The 24,503-nt window shown below is 36.8% G+C and overlaps 1 protein-coding gene across 1 annotated transcript in view; it reads left to right on the top strand.

Annotated features, from left to right (window-relative positions):
• Positions 1–24,503, top strand: part of LOC126978182 (xaa-Pro aminopeptidase ApepP-like) — a 38,062-nt gene that overhangs the window by 1,569 nt on the left and 11,990 nt on the right. The window contains exons 2-11 of the mRNA XM_050826955.1: positions 2,175–2,346; positions 3,147–3,259; positions 7,610–7,745; positions 9,949–10,044; positions 11,540–11,739; positions 13,299–13,385; positions 19,084–19,173; positions 21,087–21,217; positions 21,717–21,869; positions 23,065–23,194. Coding sequence (XP_050682912.1) covers positions 2,175–2,346; positions 3,147–3,259; positions 7,610–7,745; positions 9,949–10,044; positions 11,540–11,739; positions 13,299–13,385; positions 19,084–19,173; positions 21,087–21,217; positions 21,717–21,869; positions 23,065–23,194 — 1,308 coding nt within the window. The remainder of the gene's footprint in view (positions 1–2,174; positions 2,347–3,146; positions 3,260–7,609; positions 7,746–9,948; positions 10,045–11,539; positions 11,740–13,298; positions 13,386–19,083; positions 19,174–21,086; positions 21,218–21,716; positions 21,870–23,064; positions 23,195–24,503) is intronic.

Here is a 24,503-nt window from a genome sequence, read left to right as displayed (position 1 = left end):
GAACAGTTATAATATTTATTTCTTTAAATTTTTCTTTGAGAGACTGTCTATAACCTAGCTGATATATAGCACGAACAGCTCTCTTTTGCAGATCAAACACTATATCAATGTCAGCAGCATGACCCCATAGTAATATACCGTACGTCATGATGCTGTGAAAATAACTGAAGTACACTTATCTAGCGGTCGCAACATTCGTGTACTCTCTAATCTTTCTAACTGCATATGCCGCAGAGCTGAGTCTATCTGCTAGATGGGCAATATGTTACCATTGAAGCCAACCCATGTCGTTTCGACTTGAGAACATTGCGCAATGAAGCTACATTTTGGTAGTACGTGGTAGAAAGTTCCATGAAAACCGCATTGTGGAGAGACGTCTGGTGCGGCAGCAGCATTCAAGTCAATTAATCTTTCTGAACACTGCCTGTGGTAAATTCGTTTTAAGACACAATGAAACTATGCAGCGCCAAGTAATCGAGCCGTTCATAGAATACTTCATCCGAGTTGGACACGGTCAAATGCCTTCGAGCTGATACTAAGGTGCAGCAACCATGAGAGCGATAAGCCATATGTGACCGAACCGTCGCCTATAGAGCGCTAGAATGTAGGCTGTGCGGACGCGTTTAGGCACACATACCTAATAATAGGTTTTTTTTTTAAATAATACATTTCGTTTATTTCAAAGATTACATATACATTATAAGTGGTTGTGACTTCCCAGTAAGTTGTCTTAGGACACTTGTATTGGGAATACAAATCAAATCAAAATCAGTTTATTCACGTAGGTCACGGAAATGAAACTTATGAATGTAAAAAAAAAATATTTTTCTTATTGAATCTACCGCTACTTCGTAAAGGGTTAAGCTAATGAGAAGAAGTAGCAAGAAACTCATTGCCACTCTTTTATATCAAGATTAACATTTACATCGATCTACAAATGATTTCAATTACAATATAATATGTAAAATGTAAAATGATGCAACAAACATACTCAAACGTCAAATAGTCAATGTCTTACACGAGTAACTAAGTCAAAAAAGTAAATGTAAATTAATACAAAAGTTATTGAGTACAGTAGCTGCATCATCCACACACACCATAAATAAATAAAGGTATTCTGTGAGCATTTTATAAGCATTTTATAAAATATTTAACCAATATCGAAAAAAACAATGATTAATGATTAAAAAGCAAATTTTACAATTATCACACAATGAAAACAAGTCTGAAACTAAAATTATCGCACAATGAAAACTGTGTGTGTGTGTGTGTTTGAGTGAGTGTGTGCATGTGGGTTTGAATTTGGACCTTTAATTGGGTGTATCTTTAGAATGCGTGTGTTTGTGATGTCAGTCTGATCAGAAGATTGTCCACTTCATCATAAGCAAGACAAGTTAGCCAATAATTTAAAGCTTTTCCGCATAAATGTAATGTCATAGGTTTAAATGTGAAATTGCCGTTTAGGACTAATTAAACCTCCTTGGTTTCCAAGATTTCAACATTATATTCTAATTCAAAGTTGGGTTCCGCACGATTTAACTGGCTTACAGTGAGAGCCAGCATTGAAGCTTGCCCTAACATATAAAACCTTCACAGTAATTTTAGGATAGATTGCAATAATTTGTATTTTCTTTAGCTTTAGGATGCTTCGTTCCATTGCTCTTTGTGGTGATGTTATTTTGTTTTTTTTTTAGTGTAAACCCTCTCCAGCACCATTCTCCAGAATAGCCACCATTCTCCTAGCATTCTTCTCCACCACTGGTGCTGGAGATGAATGCTAGGTATATCGTGGACCGAATTCCGAACCAATGAGTCCATTCTTCGGGAGCTCGGCATCAAACAGAGACTGTCCACTACCGTACAAGCTCGCATTCTCACGTTCGGGCATGTATCGCAACGTGGAAGCGACTCCATAGAACGCTTAATAGTGCAGGGTAAAGTCGAGGGCACTAGACCAAGAGGCAGGTCCCCGATGAGGTGGACGGACCAAGTGAGGCAAGCTGTCGACGGTACTCTGCATGAATGCACGAGAAGAGCGGCAGTTCGCGACGAGTGGCGTCGCATTGTGAAACAGGCCACTAACCTCGACGTGACGACCACGACCACTCTGACAAGAGTGTAGCGCCGAAGAAGAAGAAAACCATCTCATTTTAATATAGCATCTTATTTAACAGTCGGAGTACATAGCGCCGGTGGACGCACGTCGCGAATGGCTGTCAGGGTTCACTGGATCAGCGGGAACAGCGCTGGTGACCCAAGCCAGGGCGTTGGTGTGGACTGACGGCCGATACTACACCCAGTTCGAGAAGGAGGTGGACCTGGGGCTTTGGACGCTGATGAAGCAAAGTAATCTATACAAAAAGTTATTTTTTAGAGTGATTACACAAATTGAATTTATGAACGATGCGGGACCCGACCCTCTCGCGTTCCGTGCGAGCGCTTTTACCACTGAGCCAACCGTTCCAGTGATGTCACGTCTTGATATGTTGCCTTGTTCAACTCCCAGGTTGTGGCTTCTTCTACATGATCTTCTTTACAGTTGATAAAACCCCAATAATTGCATATTAGGAAATTGACTTGATGTCGCTTTTTTTTTACGGAATAAAAAGACAAACGAGCGTTGCTGGCCCCTAAGGTAGGTAGGTAGGTATTCCCTAGGTAGGTAGGCCCCTAAGGTAGGTATTCGCGTTTTTTTTGAAGGTACCCATGTCGTATCGTCCCGGAAGCACCGCACAAGGAAGTTCATTCCACTGCTTTGTAGTACGTGGAAGAAAGCTCCTTGAAAACCGCACTGTGGAGGACCACCAGACACCCAGATGGTGGGATGATATCCTAATTTGATGCGTGTCGTGCGAAGGTGAAATTCGGCGGCAGGAATCAGGTTTAAAAGCTCTTCGGAACACTCCCCGTGATAAATGCGGTAGAAGACACACATTGAAGCGACGTCTCTACGCAACCCCAAGTGATCCAGCCGTTCACAGAGCACTGGGTCTCCAACAATTCGAGCTGCTGTGCGTTGCACGCGGTCATATGGATCGAGCTGATACTGGGGTACGCCAGACCAGAGATGACAGCAATACTTCATATGTGGCCGGCTTGAAGTATTGCCGTGCTCTATTAAACACTTACCCCTTCTCTCCTTTCAGCTCTACTTGACACCCCGACCTTGGAGAAATGGTTGACTTCAAACATGGAACCTGGTGCGGTTATCGGCGTTGATCCCTACACCATGAGTCGACAGGAATGGGCACCTCTTGAGGTACTTTATAAGCTGAAAATATTTATTTTTATATAATATCTATAATATACAAAAGTATGTATTCACCGCCAGCCTTAGCTAAAATAATGAAGTTAGTTATTTTATTTATTTTTTATTTTATTTATTATAAATTAAACAGCAATATTACACACATATAACACTATCTAGAAAATTACATTACTGATGCGAGTACCAATAATAGATGTACACAACATTCATAGTTGCTGCTGTGACTATTATTAACTATTACATACTTATTATTACTAACTATTAACTAATCTATACTAATATTATAAAGCTGCAGTGTTTGTTTTTTTGTTTGAACGCGCTAATCTCTGGTACTACGGGTCCGATTTGAATGATTCTTTCAGTGTTGGGTAGTCCATTTATCGAGGAAGGCTATATATAGGCTATGTTTTTTTTTTCAAAATTAGGGATCCGTAATAAAATTGCTATTTTGTAACACAAGGTGTAAAATCGAAAACCTATTTTTGCGTGCGCTGCAAAAACTATTGACAATAAAACAAAATGATGTACAGGCTATAATATAGGCAATATTTTATTACTTATAAAACTATCGCGTGAATTATACTTTATATGGCAAAACAACGTTTGCCGGGTCAGCTTGTTACCAATATAATTTAACAACAATTTAAAGTTGATTATAGAGTTTGAGTTACACAAGTTTAATTATTACATATAAAAGGAAAAAATATATTTATTTATTTATTTCTATAAATACCGTTAGATTAGTTGTACAATAACTAATCTTAATATATAATATCCGGACGACCGAGCCTTGCTCGGACTTTTAAGAATTTACAAAACTTGAACAAAAAAAACTAATAGGACATCTGGATTCGAACCAGGGTCTTCTGCTTTCCGGATCACCCAATGTCCCATCTGAGCTATTAGTCTTGTATATAGTGGCGAAATTTACCTTTGTATTCTAATGTTATTGTAGCTGTTTTTCATTAAAACACGGATAAAACTACATATTTTTAATTGAAACCTAACTAGATAGATTTATCGCCCCCGAAACTCCCTGTATACTAAATTTAATGAAAATCGTTGGAGCCGTTTCCGTGATTCAGATTATATATTTATATACAACAATTGCCTGTTGTTTGTTTCCAGTGAACTCCTAAACTAATGAACGGATTTAAATGGGGATTACTTCATGGAGTGCAGTTTAGTTCAACTTGAGAGATAGGATAGTTTTTATTTCGATTTGGGACCCATAATTATTTTTATTTTCAATATTTGTTATGTATGGACATATTTTCTATGAGAGACGCACAGTTTGATAGTTCTGCTGTGAAACAATTTCATTATAACAACAGGTAGCATATGTTACAAAATAATTATTGATGCTGTGAAATATTATTGATAAATTCATAAAAAATAGTGTTTTATTTATTATGTATAGAACAACGTCTGTCTGTTAGTCTGTACATATAAAGCACAAATCGGGTGTTGTAAATTTAATTTCTCAGCAACTACAATAGGAACTAGACCCCCCATAATATATCCTTGGAAAGTTCTTGATGAGAAAAACTTAAAATAGTTGAGTATGGGTTTCTAGGTGATCAAATGTTTTTCAGATTCACCTTAATACGGCGAGAAAAAATTTAAAAAGTTCATGTGTGATAGTTTAACAGATGTGTTACGGCCGTTCCCAATATTCAGTCTATCTCTTACTTGAGATAAAAATCGTAACTATCCTTGATTTTTGCGTCCCAATAAACTTATCGACGGTAACTCACCTTATCCGTACCACGCTGTCTGTCAATAAGAGGACGTATGGCTTACCAGCGATATCGCGCGTCGCAATATAAGGGATAGGAATGACTTATCGGGTATATTGGGACAGCCTCAGATTATTGACAGCTAATTACTGACAGTAGAAGGTTTCTCTGTTCTTATATATGAAGGTTATATCTGTCTGTAGATAGTATATTGGGAACGGCCGTTAGTGAGTTAGTGAAGTGAGAGTATTTTGGTTTTTGGTCAATCCCTATGACAAATATTTATTTATTCAATAGGTTACAATCACTTACAATTATACACACAAATATAAAAAGTAGAACTAAAAACAGAAATAATTCATTTTAGGTATTATATGGAATAAGTTAAGAATTAAACAGTTTTTTTTATAAATAAATGAGTAGGTTCCACAGTTATACACAGTTACATTAATTTTCCAATCATAACATTATTAATGATACACAAATAAAATTTGAAAAACAAAATTTTATGAACGATGCGGGATTCGAACTCACGACCTCCGGCGTTCCGTGCCGGTGCTCTAAACCACTGAGCTAAGCGTTCGAGTACCGCCTCGTTGTAAAATTCTGTTTGCTTTGTTCAACTCTCAGGTTGTGGCTTCATCTACAGGATCTACTTTACATTTGATAACCTGCTCAAACCCAATATTTGCATATTAGGAAATTGACTTGAGATGTCGCTCTTGTAAATCTAAACAAGCCAAAACCTGAGAGTTGAACAAAGCAAACAGAATTTTATAACGAGGCGGTACTCAGTGGTTTAGAGCACCGGCACGGAACGCCGGAGGTCGTGGGTACGAATCCCGCATCGTTCATAAAATTTTGTTTTTCAAATTTTAATGGTCTTGCGGAATTTGGCTAAGGAATCAGTAAATATGTCAATACCAGCAACGCTTTAAGAATTTAACATTTTACATAACCGTGGGACTGGGGAGTTGATACCCAGGATCGTTCGACGAAGTGGAGTAATAGGCTTACGTGGTTCTTGCTGGTACTCTTAGGCTAAATTTATTTAGCAATTCGGGGCAGTCGATAAAATATTGACAAACGGCGTCATATTCTCGTATACATTTTTTTTTCTAACACATATTTTTTTTGAAGTAAAACTTCTGTAGGCGCGACTTGGGTACCCCCAAGACCAACTTAGGAACTTTTTCTGACGGAAGTAACTCTTAGTAAAAATTTATGGTTAAAAAAAATATTTCAAAATAAGTGTACAATTTGCTTATTTATTACTACTTTTGTAATAAATTATATATGTTGTTGTGAAAAAATCAGCTTTCTAGGTTGAACGGTTTGACCTAGGCGTTGATTTAAGTGAGTGAATCAGTCAGTCAGTCAGGACTTTTACGTTTATATATATAGACTAGCTGCCCCGACAGACGTTGTTCTGTAGATAGTAAAAAAACAACTGTTTTATATTTCAAAACTTCAAAAATTATTTCGTAAATATGCTCCCTGTTGTTAGAATGAAATTGTTTCACAGCGGAACTGTCAAACCGTGCGTCACTAAATTCTCTCATAGAAAATATGTCCATACAAAACAAATATTGAAAATAAAAATATTTATGGGTCCCAAATCGAAATAAAAACTACCCTATCTCTCAAGTTGGACCAAACCGCACTCCATGAAGTAATCACCATTAAAATCCGTTCATTAGTTTAGGAGTCCATTGAGGACAAACATTGTGACACGAGATTTATATATATTAAGATTAAGATTTATAAAATAGAGTGTTTACTGCGTATATAAAATGTAATACAAAATATTGTGTAATCGTGAATATGTTCGACAAAAATAAGCACCACGAAAACAAAGGAATCAGTATTTAGCTGTGTAATGTTTCTTTATTTGCATTGTTGCTGTAGATAACAACACAATCTAACACAGAACACGGCACCATTATTTATTTTAATTAATATCTGTTAAAGCACAGAACAATTACGATAAAAAAAAACTAATAATACAATGCAATTCATTTTGACAGGAGACTAATGGACACAAAATTATTTCAAATTCAAATTCATATATTTTTATTCAAAATAGGATTCAATATCACTTATTAAACGTCAAAAACTACCACCCATTCAAAATAGACTGTCTCAGACCTGAGAAGAATGGGCGCAAGAAACTCAGCGGGCTTTTTTTTCATATAAAAATATGGATTACAATGTGTTATCGTACAATAAACATTTATAATTAAAAAGCCTGAGGGTGTTCGCTTTATTCCCAGTCCGTGGTGTCATTAAGAAAATCGTTTATGCTATAGTAACCTTTCCCACACAAACGTTTTTAACAATTCTTTTTAAATTTCGTAACACATTTGTTTTGTACATTTTCAAGTTTCAAGTTTCAAAACGGTTTCATGGTCTTCATCTATTCCGTCTCTTTCTCACACCTAGGTTTTTGTACGAATATTTATGTCACTCTCACACTGGGTTCGTAATAAGCGGTAGTATAATAAGTTTATGATTCGAACACATATTTCTGATTCAAATACATACCATTTCAATCAATAATATGCTTAGAGCTTAAGTCTAAATTACAGTTGATTTGTTCAAGATCGCGTTGGAAAAAGCCAAAATGCAGCTAATACCAATTGCCAATAACCTGGTGGATTTGGCCAGGGTTCAGCTGAAGGACCCGGCTCCAGAGAGGCCTCACAACGATATTATATACCTTCCTGTCAACTATACAGGTAATAACTGTTTGGGAGTTTTGAAGCGAGCTTTTATACGAATGTTTATACGAGCAGTGTCAGATTTTTTAGCGTTACACTAGAGCGTCAGATTTAGGACCGTTACCACTGGAGGCTTCTTTGGATAGGATGCCGGCTAGATGATGGGTACCACAACAGTGGCTATTTCGGCCGTGAAGCAGTAATGTGTAAGCATTATTGTGTTTCGATTTGAAGGGCGCCGATGAGGCTTAACATCTTATGTCTCAAGGTGAGCGCAATTGTAGTGCCGCTAAGAGTTTATGGATTTTTCAAGAATCCTGAGCGGTACTGCATTGTAATGGGCAGGGCGTATCAATTACCATCAGCTGATCGCCTTGCTCATTTTGTCCCTTTTTTCATTAAAAAAAAACATAGTTGTCAACTCTGGGCGGGCGCTCCCAGTACCACCTTCTTCCATTTGACCGCATACAACCAAGAGCGGCTCGAATCATCTGCGATCGGCATTTTCTTTGGTGTTCCTTAGAGATGTGGGTTCTCTCTGCATCTTCTACCGTAGTGGATATGGCTTGTGATGATGATCGCTGAGATGGCATTCTACAACCGCTCCTTATGCAAGAAACTTTTTGCCTCACACAGCCACTTTATGTAATCAGTTTCTGGCTGTAGTTTTCTCGAACTTAGAGATCTTCAAGCTAAGAGCATTACTATGACTTCAGCCGATAGACGTCCACTGCCGGACAAAGCCCTCCCCCCAAAGATGTTTCCTTATGTCTCAAGGTGACTAGCGCATTTGGAGTGCCGCTAAGAATTTTTGGCTTTTTCAAGAGTCCTGAGCGGAACTGCATTGTAATGCGTAGGGTGCATCAATTGCCATCAGCTGAACGTCCTACTCGTCTCGTCCCTTATTTTCTTTAAAAAAAACATCTCCACGACGATCGGTACTGCGCTGCCCTCATTCATCGTTGTTCGGCGGCGACGGCCTACCACTACTAGGTCTTTCAGTACGTGGTCGCGTTAGTGCTCCAACGGCCTTCTGTTCTTCGAGCTATGTGCCCTTCTCCCTGCCACTTCAAGGTCGCAATCATCTGGCACTATTCTTCTTCTCTGCACTTGGGTTCTCCTACGGATCTCTGATTGGATCTCGCTGGGAAACTTTTTTTTATGCAAATAAAAGACGAGACGAGGACGTTCAGCTGATGATAATTGATACGCCCTGCTCATTACAATGCAGAGCCGCTCAGGATTCTTGAAAAAGCTAAAAATTCTGAGCGGCACTACAATTGCTTTCATTGAGATATAAGATTTTAAGTCTCATTTGCCCAGTAATTTCACTAGCTACGACGCCCTTTAGACCGAAACACAGTAACGTTTACACATTACTGCTTCACGGCAGAAATAGGCGCCGTTGTGGTACCCATAATCTAGCCGGCATCCTGTGCAAAGGAGCCTTCCACTAGTCCAAGCATAGTCATTGCCCTCTGAGTGACTATGAGCTTTCTCATAAGTCTTCGTTTAGACGAAGCTCCGTAATTGGAGCATACTCCCATATTTAAGGCCGGAAACACATCTCTTAGCCATTTGCCCCCTCTATATACATAAAAAGGCAAATATCTGATGAAAATTTGCTTACCAAAAAGGGAAGTGATGTGAGAGGGCAGGGTAGTCGTTTTGGCCAATAACCTAAAGCATTTGGGTGCGGATATATAAGTGGCATTCTTCATTTCTGTAGGTCACTAAAGCCTTCCACTCCTTTCGTTCATAAGTGGTAGGCCAGTGAGTGTCTTGTTCAGGTCCGACCAGCGGCTGGTTGATCGTCTGTGTGATCTTTTGCCCTCCACCTTGGCTATGACCATCAGATTATCTAAATTACTTGGTAGACGTCGGGTAAAGTGGCCAAAATACCCCAAAAACTTTTGATAGCAAATTGTGGACAATGTTATTATTTTTCACTTGACCAAACAGTTTTATCACTGGTCTAAAAAAGCTCCACAGTGCAAACCAAGCTCGCAGCTGCGGTGGACTCGTAACACATTGATAAATCACGTTACGCACACTACAGTCGTACTGTACTTACTTATTTATGCAACCTACTGCTTATTCCGCTTGCGTGTGTGCCTTTTTGAGTAAAACAAGATTAATTTGACTTTTATTATAAAATCTTAGATCCGCTATGTGCTTTGGAAGGTCATTGTAATATTTCACGGACTTTTCTTCATTACAGGCAAGACAGCTGGTGAAAAAATATCAGATTTGAGAACGAAGATGTCTGAGAAGAAAGCTTCTGCCCTCGTCATCACAGCCTTAGATGAAGTGGCGTGTAAGTACTATGGTATTCCTACAGTCACTGACCTGTACTATATACCACTTGACTGGCGCCTGTCAAAGTGATTTTGTGCCTGTTTGATAGCCATACTTTGGCGCTGTTCGCCATGTAGCGAGAGTCTGCGGTACTAACACTAGTTATGACAACCTCAGCAAACATCGATAGATGGTGGGAAACTATTTACAAAAAAAAATGGTGTTACATTGATTCTTGAAGAATAATAACACGGTAAACGAACGAAATTAATTCAAAATGTAAAAATACTTCAGAGTATTGTACGTTCCTTCGCAGCCATTTGTATTATACATCAAAATTAGTTCTCTGGACGCTCGCGTGTGGCGCTTTAAATAGGGCCAAAAAAAATTGCTGTCAAACATATGGAACAGCCTGTCCAGTGGTATTTATACAGGTCAGTGCCTACAGTGCATTCAATTATTAAAACTTTCTTGAGACATTATTAACTTTATTTATTAAAATAGCTTAACGTTTTATCGGTGTGGGTACCGACTGGTTTCGGACCATTCGGTGGTTCTTCATCAGAGTGAGTGTAGTACGTTCGCCGTTCGCGATAACGTCCCGTTTCATACTGCGGGCTAGCGCTCGCAGTGCGCGGCTTGACAGAGCGGAGAGAGTGGGGTGCGCCGTTGGTTTTAAATAAATATAGTTAATGCAGTACATTCCTTGATTAAAACCAATTTACTAAAGTTAAAATTAAAATTAAAACGTAGGTAAGTATATTGTGTATAATGTTACCAAATTAAAAATCTCTAAATAGTGATTTTCATTATTATAACACTAGAAATTATTGTAACTAATTCTAGTAGGCTTTATAAGATACATAATAGTTTGAAGGGTAAATGTATACACTTTTAAGTCCCAGTCGCTGTTAAGCTAGTATCTATAAATAAAATTTAAATGTTTTATTAAAAATAGTAAATCCTTCTCCTCCACAGGAAATATCTAAGTGATGGGACAGCCCGGGACTAGATTATGATTATTTTATAGCAATAGCAATGACAGTACAATATTGTATATATTATTGAAAAGAGCGCAAAAAAGGAATGCTGGGACAGTTTTTTTGCTCCGTTTTTTCTCTCTCAGATCGCCATTTGTTTCCAAAGCGCTCTGGTAGTGTTTCAAGTGACATCAAAAATTATTCTAAAGAAATCAATTTTGAGAAAATAAATGCCTTTTGTGCCCTTTATATTATTGCTCTACGAAAATTGGTTGAAGTGGAATTGATAGTAACAGTTTGTATTTTTGGTCGAATCTTTCTAAAATTCATATGATTTCAGTGACCTCAACCTTTTTGTCGGTCTAATCTTTTTAATTTCATATAATTTCAGATGCCCTCAACCTTTTTGAGATTTCATATGATTTCAGATGTCCTCAACCTTTTTGTCGGTCTTATGTTTTAAAATTGAATATTGTTTCAGATGTCCTCAAAATTTTAACCGGCCTTATCTTTATAAATTTCATATAATTTCAGATGTCCTCAACATTCGCGGTAGTGACATCCCATACAACCCAGTGTTCTTTTCGTATCTGGTGATCACCGCACAGGACGTGATCCTATTCTGGCACGATGGCCACATCGGCGATGAGGTGGTGAAGAGCTTGAGCAGTGAGGGCGTGCGGATTGAGGGTATCGCTTACGACCTGATCGTGCAGAAGTTGAAAAGTATGGCGGTGAGTATGTATGAGAAACTACGGGCTTAAACCATTCCACATCTCGTAATCGAACCTGTATGCGCTGGTTCTAGGTGGAGATTTTTTAGTTAGAAGGCTGGTGTAAGGAAACAAGAGAGAAGGACTTGCAAGAGCAGCAGTGATTCTTCCACCACGTGCCGGGTCGCGAATTTCCCTCTATAGTTTATATGCGTTGTCTTTAGGTTACTGTTCAGGCATTATCTATAAATAAATTTAAATATTTTATAAAAAAAATGGCTCTGTCTTAAATCCTATTACTCCACTGCTGAATATCTAAATGATCGGACAACCTGGGACTAGATTGTGATTATTTTATAGCGATAGAAATGATTGTACAATATTGTATATTTTTATTGAAAAGAGCGCAAAAAAAAGAATGCTGGGAGAATTTCTTCGTTCTTCTTTCGTTTCGAAGCGGTAGTAGTATCTAGTAGTTATTAGAAATGACATCAAGAAGAACTGTAAAGGAATCAATTTTGAGAAAATAAATGCCTTTTATGACTTTTAAGTGGCCACTCTTTCTTCCGGAATTCAATAATAATAGAACTAATAATATTACGAGATTACACGTAAGGAGACGAATTAATGAGTTATCACGGCGTTATCACACTCTCGCTACTCCGTAAGAGTGAGATAGAGGTTGCAGGTAGGAAAGAGAAGGAATTAGTGCAACTTTTAGTGCACCCATAATATTAAATTTATTAATAAATGAATTAATTCGGTGACTGTTTCACTGTTTATATTATCCCCACCATCTGGATGTGTGGCGGTCCTCCACAGTGCGGTTTACAAGGAGCATTCTTCCACGTACTACAAAGCTGTGGAATTAACTTCCTTGTGCGGTGTTACCGATACGACACCTTCCTTATAGGCCGGCAACGCTTCTGTGATGCCTCTGGTGTTGCAAGAGATGCGACGGTGATCACTTAACAACAAGTGACCCGCACGCTCTTTTGTCCTCCTTTTCCATATTTTTTTTATAAATAACATAAACACAACCCTTATATATATATATAAATGTCGTAATGAATGGATTATATGGTACATGTGGGTATAACGTTGTGTTGGTTCAGAAATATATGTTTTATATTTAGTAAAATATTACCAGTGGGAGGCTTTACATCAGCTGTACGTCCTGCTCGTCTCGTCGCTTATTGTCATAAAAAAGTCCATATATCCATAGTTTACGAGATAATCGACTTTTTCGAATATTTAAAAAAAGTACACATTTACTACATTAAAAACAGCACTAATGTTGCACAATACGTCAGCTGTATAGCTACAGATACACTGCTATAAGCATTTCTGTAACGCGAATTCACGAAATTTCACCCATCCCAAAAGTGTATATATATTTATATTTTTTTTTTTAATTATTTGTTTATGGCGTGCACCAGTCATGAGGATGTCGGTGACGCGAACCCATAAGATTGATTTCATTTTTTCATTTTCATAACTCTGGGACTTAATATTGAAATAAATAATACTTTATACTATATTAATGGTGTTTTTTTTCTCTAATTAAATTTTATTTTCAGAAGCAACTTTCGGAGAGCGGGGACTGTGAACATCGCATATGGTTGTCAAGCGTAGCAAGTGAAGCGATACACAGGGCTGCCTCTGGAGTGAGTATATTTATTTTTTACTAGCTGTTGCCCGCGAATATGCTTTGATTTCAATCGGACTTAGATTTAAAAGTTTTTTTATGTTATAAATTATTATTATTATTATTATTTTCTTATTATATTCGCAATTATTTAGATAAGTTTTTTCATATTGTTTGTTATTTTGTAAATGTTTTCATGTATTTATTCCAAATAATAATATAATATTGATACACTTTTACACAAATTATCTTGCCCCATACTAGGCATAGCCTGTACTATGGGTACAAGACGACGATATATTTAATACAATATACTTACTTAAACATACATAAATACATATAAACATCCATGACTCTTAAACAAACATCTATATTCATCAAATAAATGATTGCACATACCGGGATTCGAACCCGGGACCTCTAGCTCAGTAGGCAGGGTCACTAACCACTGGGCTATAGGGGTCGTCAAATAAAGATATACTTACTTAAATATAGTTATATAAGAGTGTTGACATTGACAGATGGACAGGGTGAAAATGTCTATAAAAGGCGCTGTCTCCCTAGCGACTACACATTTCCGCTGCAACTGTTGATGAGTTATGTCTTTACACTGTCCAAGTTCTAAGCGAATATTTGTCATTGTGTTATTTAAAATTTATTGTTAGAAGCTTAGCGAATTGTTCTTTTAAATTTTATAGTTAATTATTTAGGACGGCGGTATTAAAATCTAATATATAAAATTCTCATGTCGCGGTGTTTGTAGTCAAACTCCTTCGAAACGGCTTGACCGATTCTCTTGAAATTTTGAGGGCATATTGGGTAGGTCTGAGAATCGTACAACATCTATTTTTCATCCCCCTAAATGTTAAGGATGGTCGTCGCCAATTTTTTTTAAATTTGTTTGATTATGAGTCAGCATTAAAAAATATACAACTTCAAATTTTCACCCATCTACGATCAACAGTTACTTTTGTATCGCGATTTTAATATCGGCAATAGAACGTTTGCTTGGTCAGCTAGTTTATTATAAAAAAAAACCCCTTTTGATCTTATTTTGTAAAATATTTATATAATAGAATATCATTAATTTTTATTTTAAAGTTTCGTTGCGAGCGAACGTTTGAATATATCTTCATATCTATTTTTATATAATTTTATGTAAAATACAATGTTCTTTGAAGTGAAACCTCTATGCGCGCACGAAGGTAATTTTTTTATAGGGAAGACACTGTATTTACTGTCTATTGTATTGTCTTTATGTATGTATTGTGTTTGTCCCAATTGGTGGACCAAATAAATAAATAAAAATAAAAAAACAAAGTGACACGAAAATGTGGGACGTTTTTGTTCAAGAAGAGGGAGAGAGCGATTGAGACCGATTGAGTGTGAGTGAGAAAGGGCGAACGTAGCATGAAGCACATAGCGCCGCTAGTAAGTAGAACATCGTCCCTACTAGCGTTGTATCGTGCAGGCTTAGCGCGCTTGAAAAATCATGAGTATTTAGATGGGTATAATTAGATTAGATTTATAATTTATTTGCCAAAGAAGTTTCACTTCTGCCATATTATGTACTTACAAAGAAACGCGCGCGATTTTTTTAAAGTCAACTAACCAGTCTCTTTTCAGTATAAACCAGTATACTTAGTTAAGTAAATAGAAAACCTGAAATGACTTTATTTTTATGGGATAAGAGAGATGTGCAATTTTTTTTTATGAAATAAGGGACGAGACGAGCAGGACGATAAGCTGATGGTAATTGATGCGCCCTACCCATTACAATGCAGTGCCGCAGGCACTACAATTGCGCTCGTCACCTTGAGACATAAGATGCTAAGTCTCATTTACCCAGTCAATTCACTAGCTTACGGCGCCCATCAGACCGTAACGCAGTAATGCTTAAACATTGTTGCTTTACGGCAGAAATAGGCGCCGTTGTGGTACCCATAATCTAGCCGGCATCCTGTGCATAGGAGCCTCCCACTGGTAGGTACTTTGTTGTATTTGCAGATTAGACAGCGTTTATATTCTGTGTGTAATAATATAATTAAAGCCTGCGAATTATGTGTATAAATTACGCGTGACAGCCCTGCGAGTCCATTTTTAACTTGAGTTGATCTTCATTTGCCGCGCCAATATCTATAATTTATATAAATAGAATTGGAGTGTCTGTTTGTAATATTGAAATAACCGTTTTTCACTACATGTATATGAATATATATACGGTACAACATTTTTAACAATTGTTGTCTGTCTGTCCGTTTGTTTGTTCCGGCTAATCGCTGAAATGGCTGGACAGATTTTGACGGGACTTTTATTCGCAGCTAGCTGATGTAATAAGGAGTAACTTAGGCTACGTTTATTTGAGAAATATAAAGTGATGTTGCAATGTCCAAGGAAAGGTCGAACTGTAAATATAATTTATATGGCAAAACAATGTGTGCCAAATCAGCTAGTGTTGATATCAATTTAGTAGAACGCAACAGCCGATCTAGCTTCAAAAGCCCGCGGCAATTAGAGAGATCAGTGGGCTTACAATGAACTGTTATTCATTTTTTTTTATGGAATAGGAGGACAAACGAGCGTACGGGTCACCTGGTGCTAAGTGATCACCGCCGCCCACATTCTCTTGCAACACCAGAGGAATCACAAGAGCGTTGCCGGCCTTTAAGGAAGGTGTACGCGCTTTTTTGAAGGTACCCATGTCGTATCGTCCCGGAAACACCGCACAAGGAAGCTCATTGACGACCTAAAATGAACTGCTTTGTTATTTCATACCACGACGGCATTAGAGCTATCCAATTTAAGTTGACGTCAAAGCAAGCCGGAAATGGAATCGCAAACTGTTTTAGTTCGTTCATTCATTCGTACGATGAGGTAATATTTCAACCTAAATTGGATAGCTTATGTGTCAAAGTGAGCGATTCAAAAATTGTTGCTACTTTCTAAGCGGAAAGTGAGTCGTTTTGTTAATAACTTTTAAAAAATAGAGAAAACATATGGAAAAGGAAAACAGAATGAGTGATGATGGCTAGATTATGGGTACCACAACGGCGCCTATTTATGCCGTGAAGCAGTAATGTGTAAGCACTACTGTGTTTCAGTCTGAAAGGCGCCGTGAAGTGAAATTACTGGGCAAATGAGACTTAATAACTTACGTCTCAAGGTGACGAGCGCAGTTGTAGTGCCGCTCAGAAATTTTGTGGTTTTTCAAGAATCCTGAGTGGCACTGCATTGTAATGGGCAAGGGGTATCAATTACCATCAGCTTATCGTCTTGCTCGTCTCGTCCCTCATTGTCATCAACAATAAAACACTCTTACTGACAATCTGCCAACCATAGACGATTCGGTTGGTTGCCATTGTTGATTTTTTTTTATGGAATAGAAGGACAAACGAGCATACGGGTCACCTATTGTTAAGTGATCACAGTCGCCCACATTCTCTTGCAACACCAGAGGGATCACAGGAGCGTTGCCGGCCTTAAGGAAGGTGTACGCGCTTTTTCTGAAGGTACCCATGTCATATCGGCCGGAAACACCGAACAATGAAGTAGAATTTTGTTTATTGTTAAAAGTTGCGGTTATTTTAAATTTAATATTAAATGTTTTAAGCATAGCTAAATATAGCGAAGTGTATTTTTAAATTTGGTTATTGATAGATATTAAAAATTAAGTGCTAGAGTGTGCTTTTTTTATCAAAATTAGGGATCCGTAATAAAATTGCTATTTTGTAACACAAGGTGTAAAATCGAAAACCTATTTTTGCGTGCGCTGCAAAAACTATTGACAATAAAACAAAATGATGTACAGGCTATAATATAGGCAATATTTTATTACTTATAAAACTATCGCGTGAATTATACTTTATATGGCAAAACAACGTTTGCCGGGTCAGCTAGTTAATATTATAAATGTGAAAGTTTGTATGGCTGGATGTATGTTTGAACTTCTTTAACGCAAAAACTACTGAATGGATTTTGATGAAACTTTACAATAATATAGCTTACACACCAGAATAACACATAGGCTATTATTTATAAAACTATCGCGTGAATTATACTTTATATGGCGAAACAACGTTTGCCGGGTCAGCTAGTGGACAATAATGCAAAACAAGAAATATATTTTAAACCAAAAGTGAAAACTACAAAATTACAACAAACAAAACGAAAATTTAAACAGTTATAAGAGTATAGTGACGAACAGTATACAATAACAATGATTTTATTATTTAAAGTTAACAATTTTTTACATTGAGTATAATATCACCTACTATCTAATATATAAAATTCTCATGTCGCGGTGTTTGTAGTTAAACTCCTCCAAATCGAACAACATCTATTTTTCATCCCCCTAAATGTTAAGGGTGGCACCCCTATTTTTTTTTAATATTTAGATAAATTATTTTAAATTTAATTTTCTTATGATACAACATTAAAAAAATACATACAACCCTCTACAACCAACACCTATTTTTGTATCGCGGATTTTATATGATTCTATTCCATCCACAACAGATCCGCAATAAGGTTGCAAGATGGCAATCGAATACAATAATAATTGTAATATGATAAATTTTATGTATCTACGATATATTTGGTAGGTCTAAGAATCGGTCGTGATCTTATTTTTATACCCCAAAAATTTTAATTATTGAATTTATTTTTAATTGCTTTATGGCAATACAACGTTTGCTGGGTTAGCTAGTTCTATTATATTTTTGTATATTTAATGAAAATATATCAATTTCAGTATACATTTCATTTCAGTAGTCATAAACAATATGTTATGTTTTTTAAGTGATAACCCTCACTTCTAGGATTGATACACAAATAAAATTTGAAAAACAAAATTTTATGAACGATGCGGGACTCGAACCCAGGAGTCAATTTCCTAATATGCAAATATAATAATATGCAAATATCTCGTTTCTATGCAGAAAGTTACTTAAAACGGCAAGCCGCTAGATTACGTAGAAAAAGAAATATGAGTATTTTTATTACCCATTTGGTATTTTTTACCCGGTAGCGACGAACGCCGGCTTAATCTCTTATTTCATCCCCATGTAGGTCTAAAATTTCAAAAATGCTTGAACAAATGTTTATAAATTACTTCTTTATCAAGTGCCTAACTACAAAGTTTCATGGTTTTATCTTTGATAATGACAAATTTCCATACAAACTGCTCCATTTATTTTTTTACAATAAAAAATTATCAAAAAACAACCGACTTCAAAAAATATTCCAAAAGTATAAAAGTAATTGCGTATTTTTATAGTCTAATTAATTAGTCTAACTCTAGTTACGGTTAGTGTTTTTTTTGGAATCCACCATCAGCACCAGCTTTCAAAAAAAAAAGATAGAAATCGGTTCACCCAGTCGAAAGTTCTGAGGTGACAAACATAAAAAAAAACCGACGAATTGAGAACCTCCTCCTATTTTGAAGTCGGTTAAAAAGGTAGCCTTTGTCCTTTTTGAAGCTCTAGTGTATCTATGTGCAAACTTCCGTTCACATTTATAATATTTTGAATTCGTTTGAATGAGTTTCTTGCTACTTCTTCTCATTAGCTCAACCCTTTACGAAGTAGCGGTAGATTCAATAAGAGAAATATTTTTTTTGGCATTCATAAGTGTCATTTCCGTGACCTACATGAATAAAGTGATTTTGATTTGATTTGGAATATTCTTCGAACGTACTGATATTTTTGTTGAAATTTCAGGAAGGTGTAGTGAAGGAGCCACTCAACTTGATGTCAGAAATATCTCCGGTTGCTCTTATGAAACTGGTCAAAAACCAAGTGGAGTTAGAGGTGAGTAACTCTGTTAGAGTTGCCTGAAAACTTTTTTTTTAAATAAGGGACAAGGCGAGCGGATCGTTCAGCTGATGGTAAATGATACGGCCTGCCCATTACAGTGCAGGGCCGCTCAAGATTATCGAAAATCTAAACAATTCTGAGCGGCACTACAACTGCGCCCGTCACATTGAGACATAAGATGTTAAATCTCATTTGCCTAGTAATTTCACTAGCTACGGCGCTCTTACTAATTGTGACAGTAATCACGACCATCATGTTAATGAAGCATCTTTACACATAAAATGAATTCAAGCTCTAACTGTACTCTACTTTTTATTAATAACTTTGAATATGATGATTTATTTGATGCCATTAGCTTACAAACTAATTTGTTATCGGCCGTTTTCAATAACGTATCTCTAGTTACGGATACCGTGCTGTCACCGTTTAACGGCCAATATTCAGTCGATCTCTTACAGAATTACGTATTCTTCCATTTCCCTGTATGTATATATACGAAATATGTATCTTTGTCAAACAACATGACCATTTATTTACAAAAGCAAGAGATATTTATCCGAGAAATACAAGAAACGGTGACAGACTGGTGATTGCACACAAATTTCATAATGCATCCTACGGAAAATGTAGCTATGTCATGTGTATAAAAATATTTAATAAACTCCCTCCAAGCTTACGCGTATTACCCGTCCAACGATTTTTTTACATGGCTTATAGACCAGTGCCGAAGCCTTTGAAAATGATAAAAAGTGAAACAAAATAATAGTAGGATGAAACCCATTGGTAAAGGACGAGTCGCCCGTAATTTATTTTACCCTTAATTTTTGTTATATTCTCGTCCTTTACCAATGGGTTTCATCCTACTGTAATTTTTTTTGGTTTCAAAAATTATCGACCCTGGTCTATTATAGATAAATGTTTTTATTCCATAAATGAAATGTTGACACATTAGGTTCAATTAAATTGACTTTAAAATATATATTAATTCTAGTCTTTAAATAATGACATTTAAAAATAATAATTATAATTTAAATTGACCTAAGTGCTTAAAATATAGAGTTTGTTAATGTTAAATCAATTATAATAATAACTAGAATTTTGTTAATAATAATTTTGCATGCCAGAAATGGCCGATAACATTGATACATTAAAACTATTTACACCCATTGTTACATGTTTTCTAGCAAAATAAAGGATTTTTTTATTTATTTTATATAAAATAACACGAAGCGTGTGTTACAAAATTTGAAAGATGCTATTGAGTGTCAAGATGCCACGCACACAAGCATCTAAAATAAAATTATGGAATGAGGGCCTGGCAACTCTCGAAAACCTTTTTCGATTAAAATGTTTTGCACCCCTGAAACTATGTTTACATTCTTTATCTCGTCTTATTAGCCTTATTATAGACGTATAAATGATCTGAACAAAGAAAATATTATACATAAGCTATGTATTGTATATATCATTAAAGCATCTTCTCTCTCAGAGCGCTTTTTTAATTTATTTCCGAAGCGGTGGTAGTGTTTAGTATATTAGAAACTAGTTGACCTGGCAAACGTTGTTTTGCCATATAAATTATTTTTTGAGTCTGGCCGGTTCTTGGACATAGCAACATTACTTTATTTTTCTAAAATAAACGTAGCCTAAGTTACTCCTTATCACTTCAGCTTCTTGCCAATGAAAGTCCCGTCCAAATCGGTCGAGTCATTTCAGAGATTAGCCGGAACAAATAGACTGACAGACAGACAAAAATTGTAAAAATTTTGTTTTGGTGTATGTACCTTATTTATATTCATAAACATGTAGTAAAAAACGATTATTTCAATATTACAAACAGACACTCCAATTTTATTTATATGTATAGATTAAAAATGACGTATTACAAAGATATTTCACGTTGGCAGGGTTTCCGCAACTGTCACGTAAGAGACGGTACAGCCGTGGTGAGATTCTTCAAGTGGCTCCACGATCAGGTGGATTCTGGTATCGAAATCACAGAACTGCAAGCTGCAGCGAAACTCGAAGATTTTAGAAAGTAAGTGTGAAAAATTATTTTTTTTACCACAAATTCAAATCCTCCGCTCCGTTCACTCCACCCGCTGCCGCTCCGTTGCTGGGCTAACAACTCGGTTTGCTGTGAATTATAGACTGAATGGAAATACTTGCCAAGCTCTACAGAATAATGTTGTAATAGTGTTAATGTTATAAATATACAATATTATGCAAAAGAGAGTTGTTTGTGCTACATATCAGACATCTTTGTTAAAGACAGTCACTCAAAGAAAAGTTTAAAGAATATATTATTCATATATGACTGTTCATTGTCAGTACATTTATGAAAATTTAATATACGTTAACGAAAAATCGTCACCTTTTTGCTCTTTATGTAGTAATTTATATGGTAAAACAACATTTGCCGGGTCAGCTAGTAATAAAATAAAATAATTGTTTACTGTGTATTGCGAAAACAATTTAATTTACAATTGTGTAACTTTGACGAAGTTAGGAAGATTCACTTGTATTTTCTGTTCAAGGGATGAGAAGGACTTTATGGGTCCTTCGTTCGAGACGATTCCCGGTGCTGGAGAAAACGGTGCCATCATTCACTACAGCCCGTCTCCTGTGGGACCACAACGAGTCATCAGGAAGGACGATATGTTCCTGTTGGACTCGGGAGGTCAATTCAGGTAAATCTTCTTGCAGTAGAGTTTATGAATATAAGGGACGAGACGAGCAGGACGTTCAGCTGATGGTGATTGATACGCCCTGCCCATTACAATGCAGTGCCGCTCAGGATTCTTGAACAACTACAATTGCGATCGTCACCTTGAGACATAAGATGTTAAGTCTCATTTGCCCAGTAATTTCACTAGCTAAGGCGCCCTTCAGACCACAGTAATGCTTACACATTACTGCTTCACGGCATAAGTATGCGCCGATGTGCTACCCCATAATCAAGCCGGCATCCTGTGCAAAGCAGCCTCCCACTGGTAATTTACATTGTTGACAGTGACAGGTGGACAGGGTGAAGATGTCAATAAAAGGCGAGGGCATATTAATAATTATTGTGTCATTAGTCGTTATTTATTCTTAGATGCTTCTTTACTTTCCGCTGGTGTAAAAAATATATAAATTACAATTGTAAATGTTCGGAAAATTAATGCCCATCAAAAGACATTTCGTAAAGAATCCGTAGCAGCAAAAATATGGATTACATTTAATCAAATCTATTTATAAATTTGAAAAGGAGTTATCCTGTTTCAGTGTTAAATTATCCTTACTATCCTTTTATTATCACTTTTATGGATAATAGTAAGTATGAATTCTCTATGAAATACCTTTTGATGGGCATATATTTTCCGAACATTTACAATTGTAATTCATATCATATCAGGAATCACAGGAGCGTTGCCGGAATTTGAAGAAAGGTGTACGCTATACAAATGATTTAAGTTTTCTTTAGTGTTAATTCCGTCAATATTTGTTTCCAAAACAATTCGACACGTGCTTCGCCTCCACACGAGGCATCCCCAGGACGTGCCGTCTCGCCAAAATCTGGCACGAGACTCATGTCTCATGACAATTATGGATTTCCGCAAAGTAACGCCTAATTCAATAAATTTTCCTAAAATACGCTATTTTTTATTGGAGATACCCATGTCGTATCGTCCCGGAAACACCGCACAAGGAAGCTCATTCCACAGCTTTGTAGTACGTGGAAGAAAGCTCCTTGTAAACCGCACTGTGGAGGACCGCCATACTGGATGTATGGTGAGGATGATAACCTAACTTGTGGCGTGTCGTGTGAAGGTGGAATTCGGCGGCAGGAGTCAGATCCAGATGTCTTGGTCATCTCTGTCTAATTTCTTTGATATTTTCCAGGGACGGCACCACAGATATAACGCGCACAAGACACATGGGTTGTCCTACAAGGGCGCAGATTGATGCCTTCACTCGCGTCCTAAAGGGACAGATTTGTCTCGGCTCTGCGCTCTTCCCTAAGGGTATTAAGGTGATAAATCTGTTGTTTTCTTCTTAGCCGATTCCACTAATAACACTTCAAACTCAGTTTTACGTAAACTATTTAAAATGCCAGTCTTTATCTCGATTAAACACAAAGCGATTTAACCGACTTCAAAAAAGGAGGAGGTTCTCAATTCGTCGGTATATGTTTTTTTTTTTGTTTTTGTAGCCGGTGGTTTTTTCGTAATTTTTTTATTTTATTTATATAACTCAATGCCTTACACGAGTTACGGCCGTTCCCAATATTCAGTCTATCTCTTACTTGAGATAAAAATCGTAGTTATCGTTGACTTTTCTGTACCAATAAACTTATCGACGGTATCTCACCTTATCCGTACACGCTGTGTGTCAATGGGAGGACGTATAGCTTATCAGCGATAGAAGTTTTTATGGAAATTGCAATTTACGCGTCCCAATATAAGGCGATAAGAATGACTTATTGGGTATATCGGGACAGCTTCAGATTATTGACAGCTAATTACTGACAGTAGAAGGTAGTAATTTATCCCTATCTGTAGATAGTATATTGGGAACGGCTGTTAGTCAAAAATAGTAATTGTAAATAAATACGTAAAAACAAGAGTTATTGAGTACAGTAGATGCATCAATCCACACACACCATAAATAAATAAAGGAATTTTGCGAGCATTTAACTAGCGATTATAAAAAATATAAGTTGAATTAAAAAAAAATAAACAGAATTTCTGGTAACAGAATCCTGATTCCACAAGTAGTACCCGCTTAAGAGTTAATTATCACCAGCCTAGCGAAACTCTCTAAGAAAAAAGCGATTCATTCGAGTGTATGAAACGTGCAGTCATTGATAGATTGACAGATGACGGCTATAATCTTGTAAAAAACGGAGATAACAGAAATCCACTACGTTTCAAGCAACTGTTCGCTTTCAAACTTAGCCGGATTATACTTCGTCGCCAATCGCCATACTGTAATTACTACTATTTCAAACTTATGTCAAATTACTGCATGTTTCATACTATTTCTACTTATTTCACCAGTGGGAGGCTCCTTTGCACAGGATGTCTGCTAGATTATGGGTACCACAGCGGCGCCTATCTCTGCCGTGAATCAGTAATGTGTAAACATTATTGTGTTTCGGTCCGAAGGGCGCCGTAGCTAGTGAAATTACTGGGCAAATGAGACTTAACATCTCATGTCAAAAGGTGACGAGCGCTATTGTAGTGCTGCTTAGAATTTTTGGGTTTTTCAACAATCCTGAGCGGAACTGCACTGTAATGGGCAGGGCGTATCAATTACCATCAGCTGAACGTCCTGCTCGT

Source organism: Leptidea sinapis, chromosome 2 (genome assembly GCF_905404315.1).
Source record: "Leptidea sinapis chromosome 2, ilLepSina1.1, whole genome shotgun sequence".
Taxonomy (NCBI): domain Eukaryota; kingdom Metazoa; phylum Arthropoda; class Insecta; order Lepidoptera; family Pieridae; genus Leptidea; species Leptidea sinapis.
This window is presented reverse-complemented; position numbering and strand designations above follow the sequence as displayed.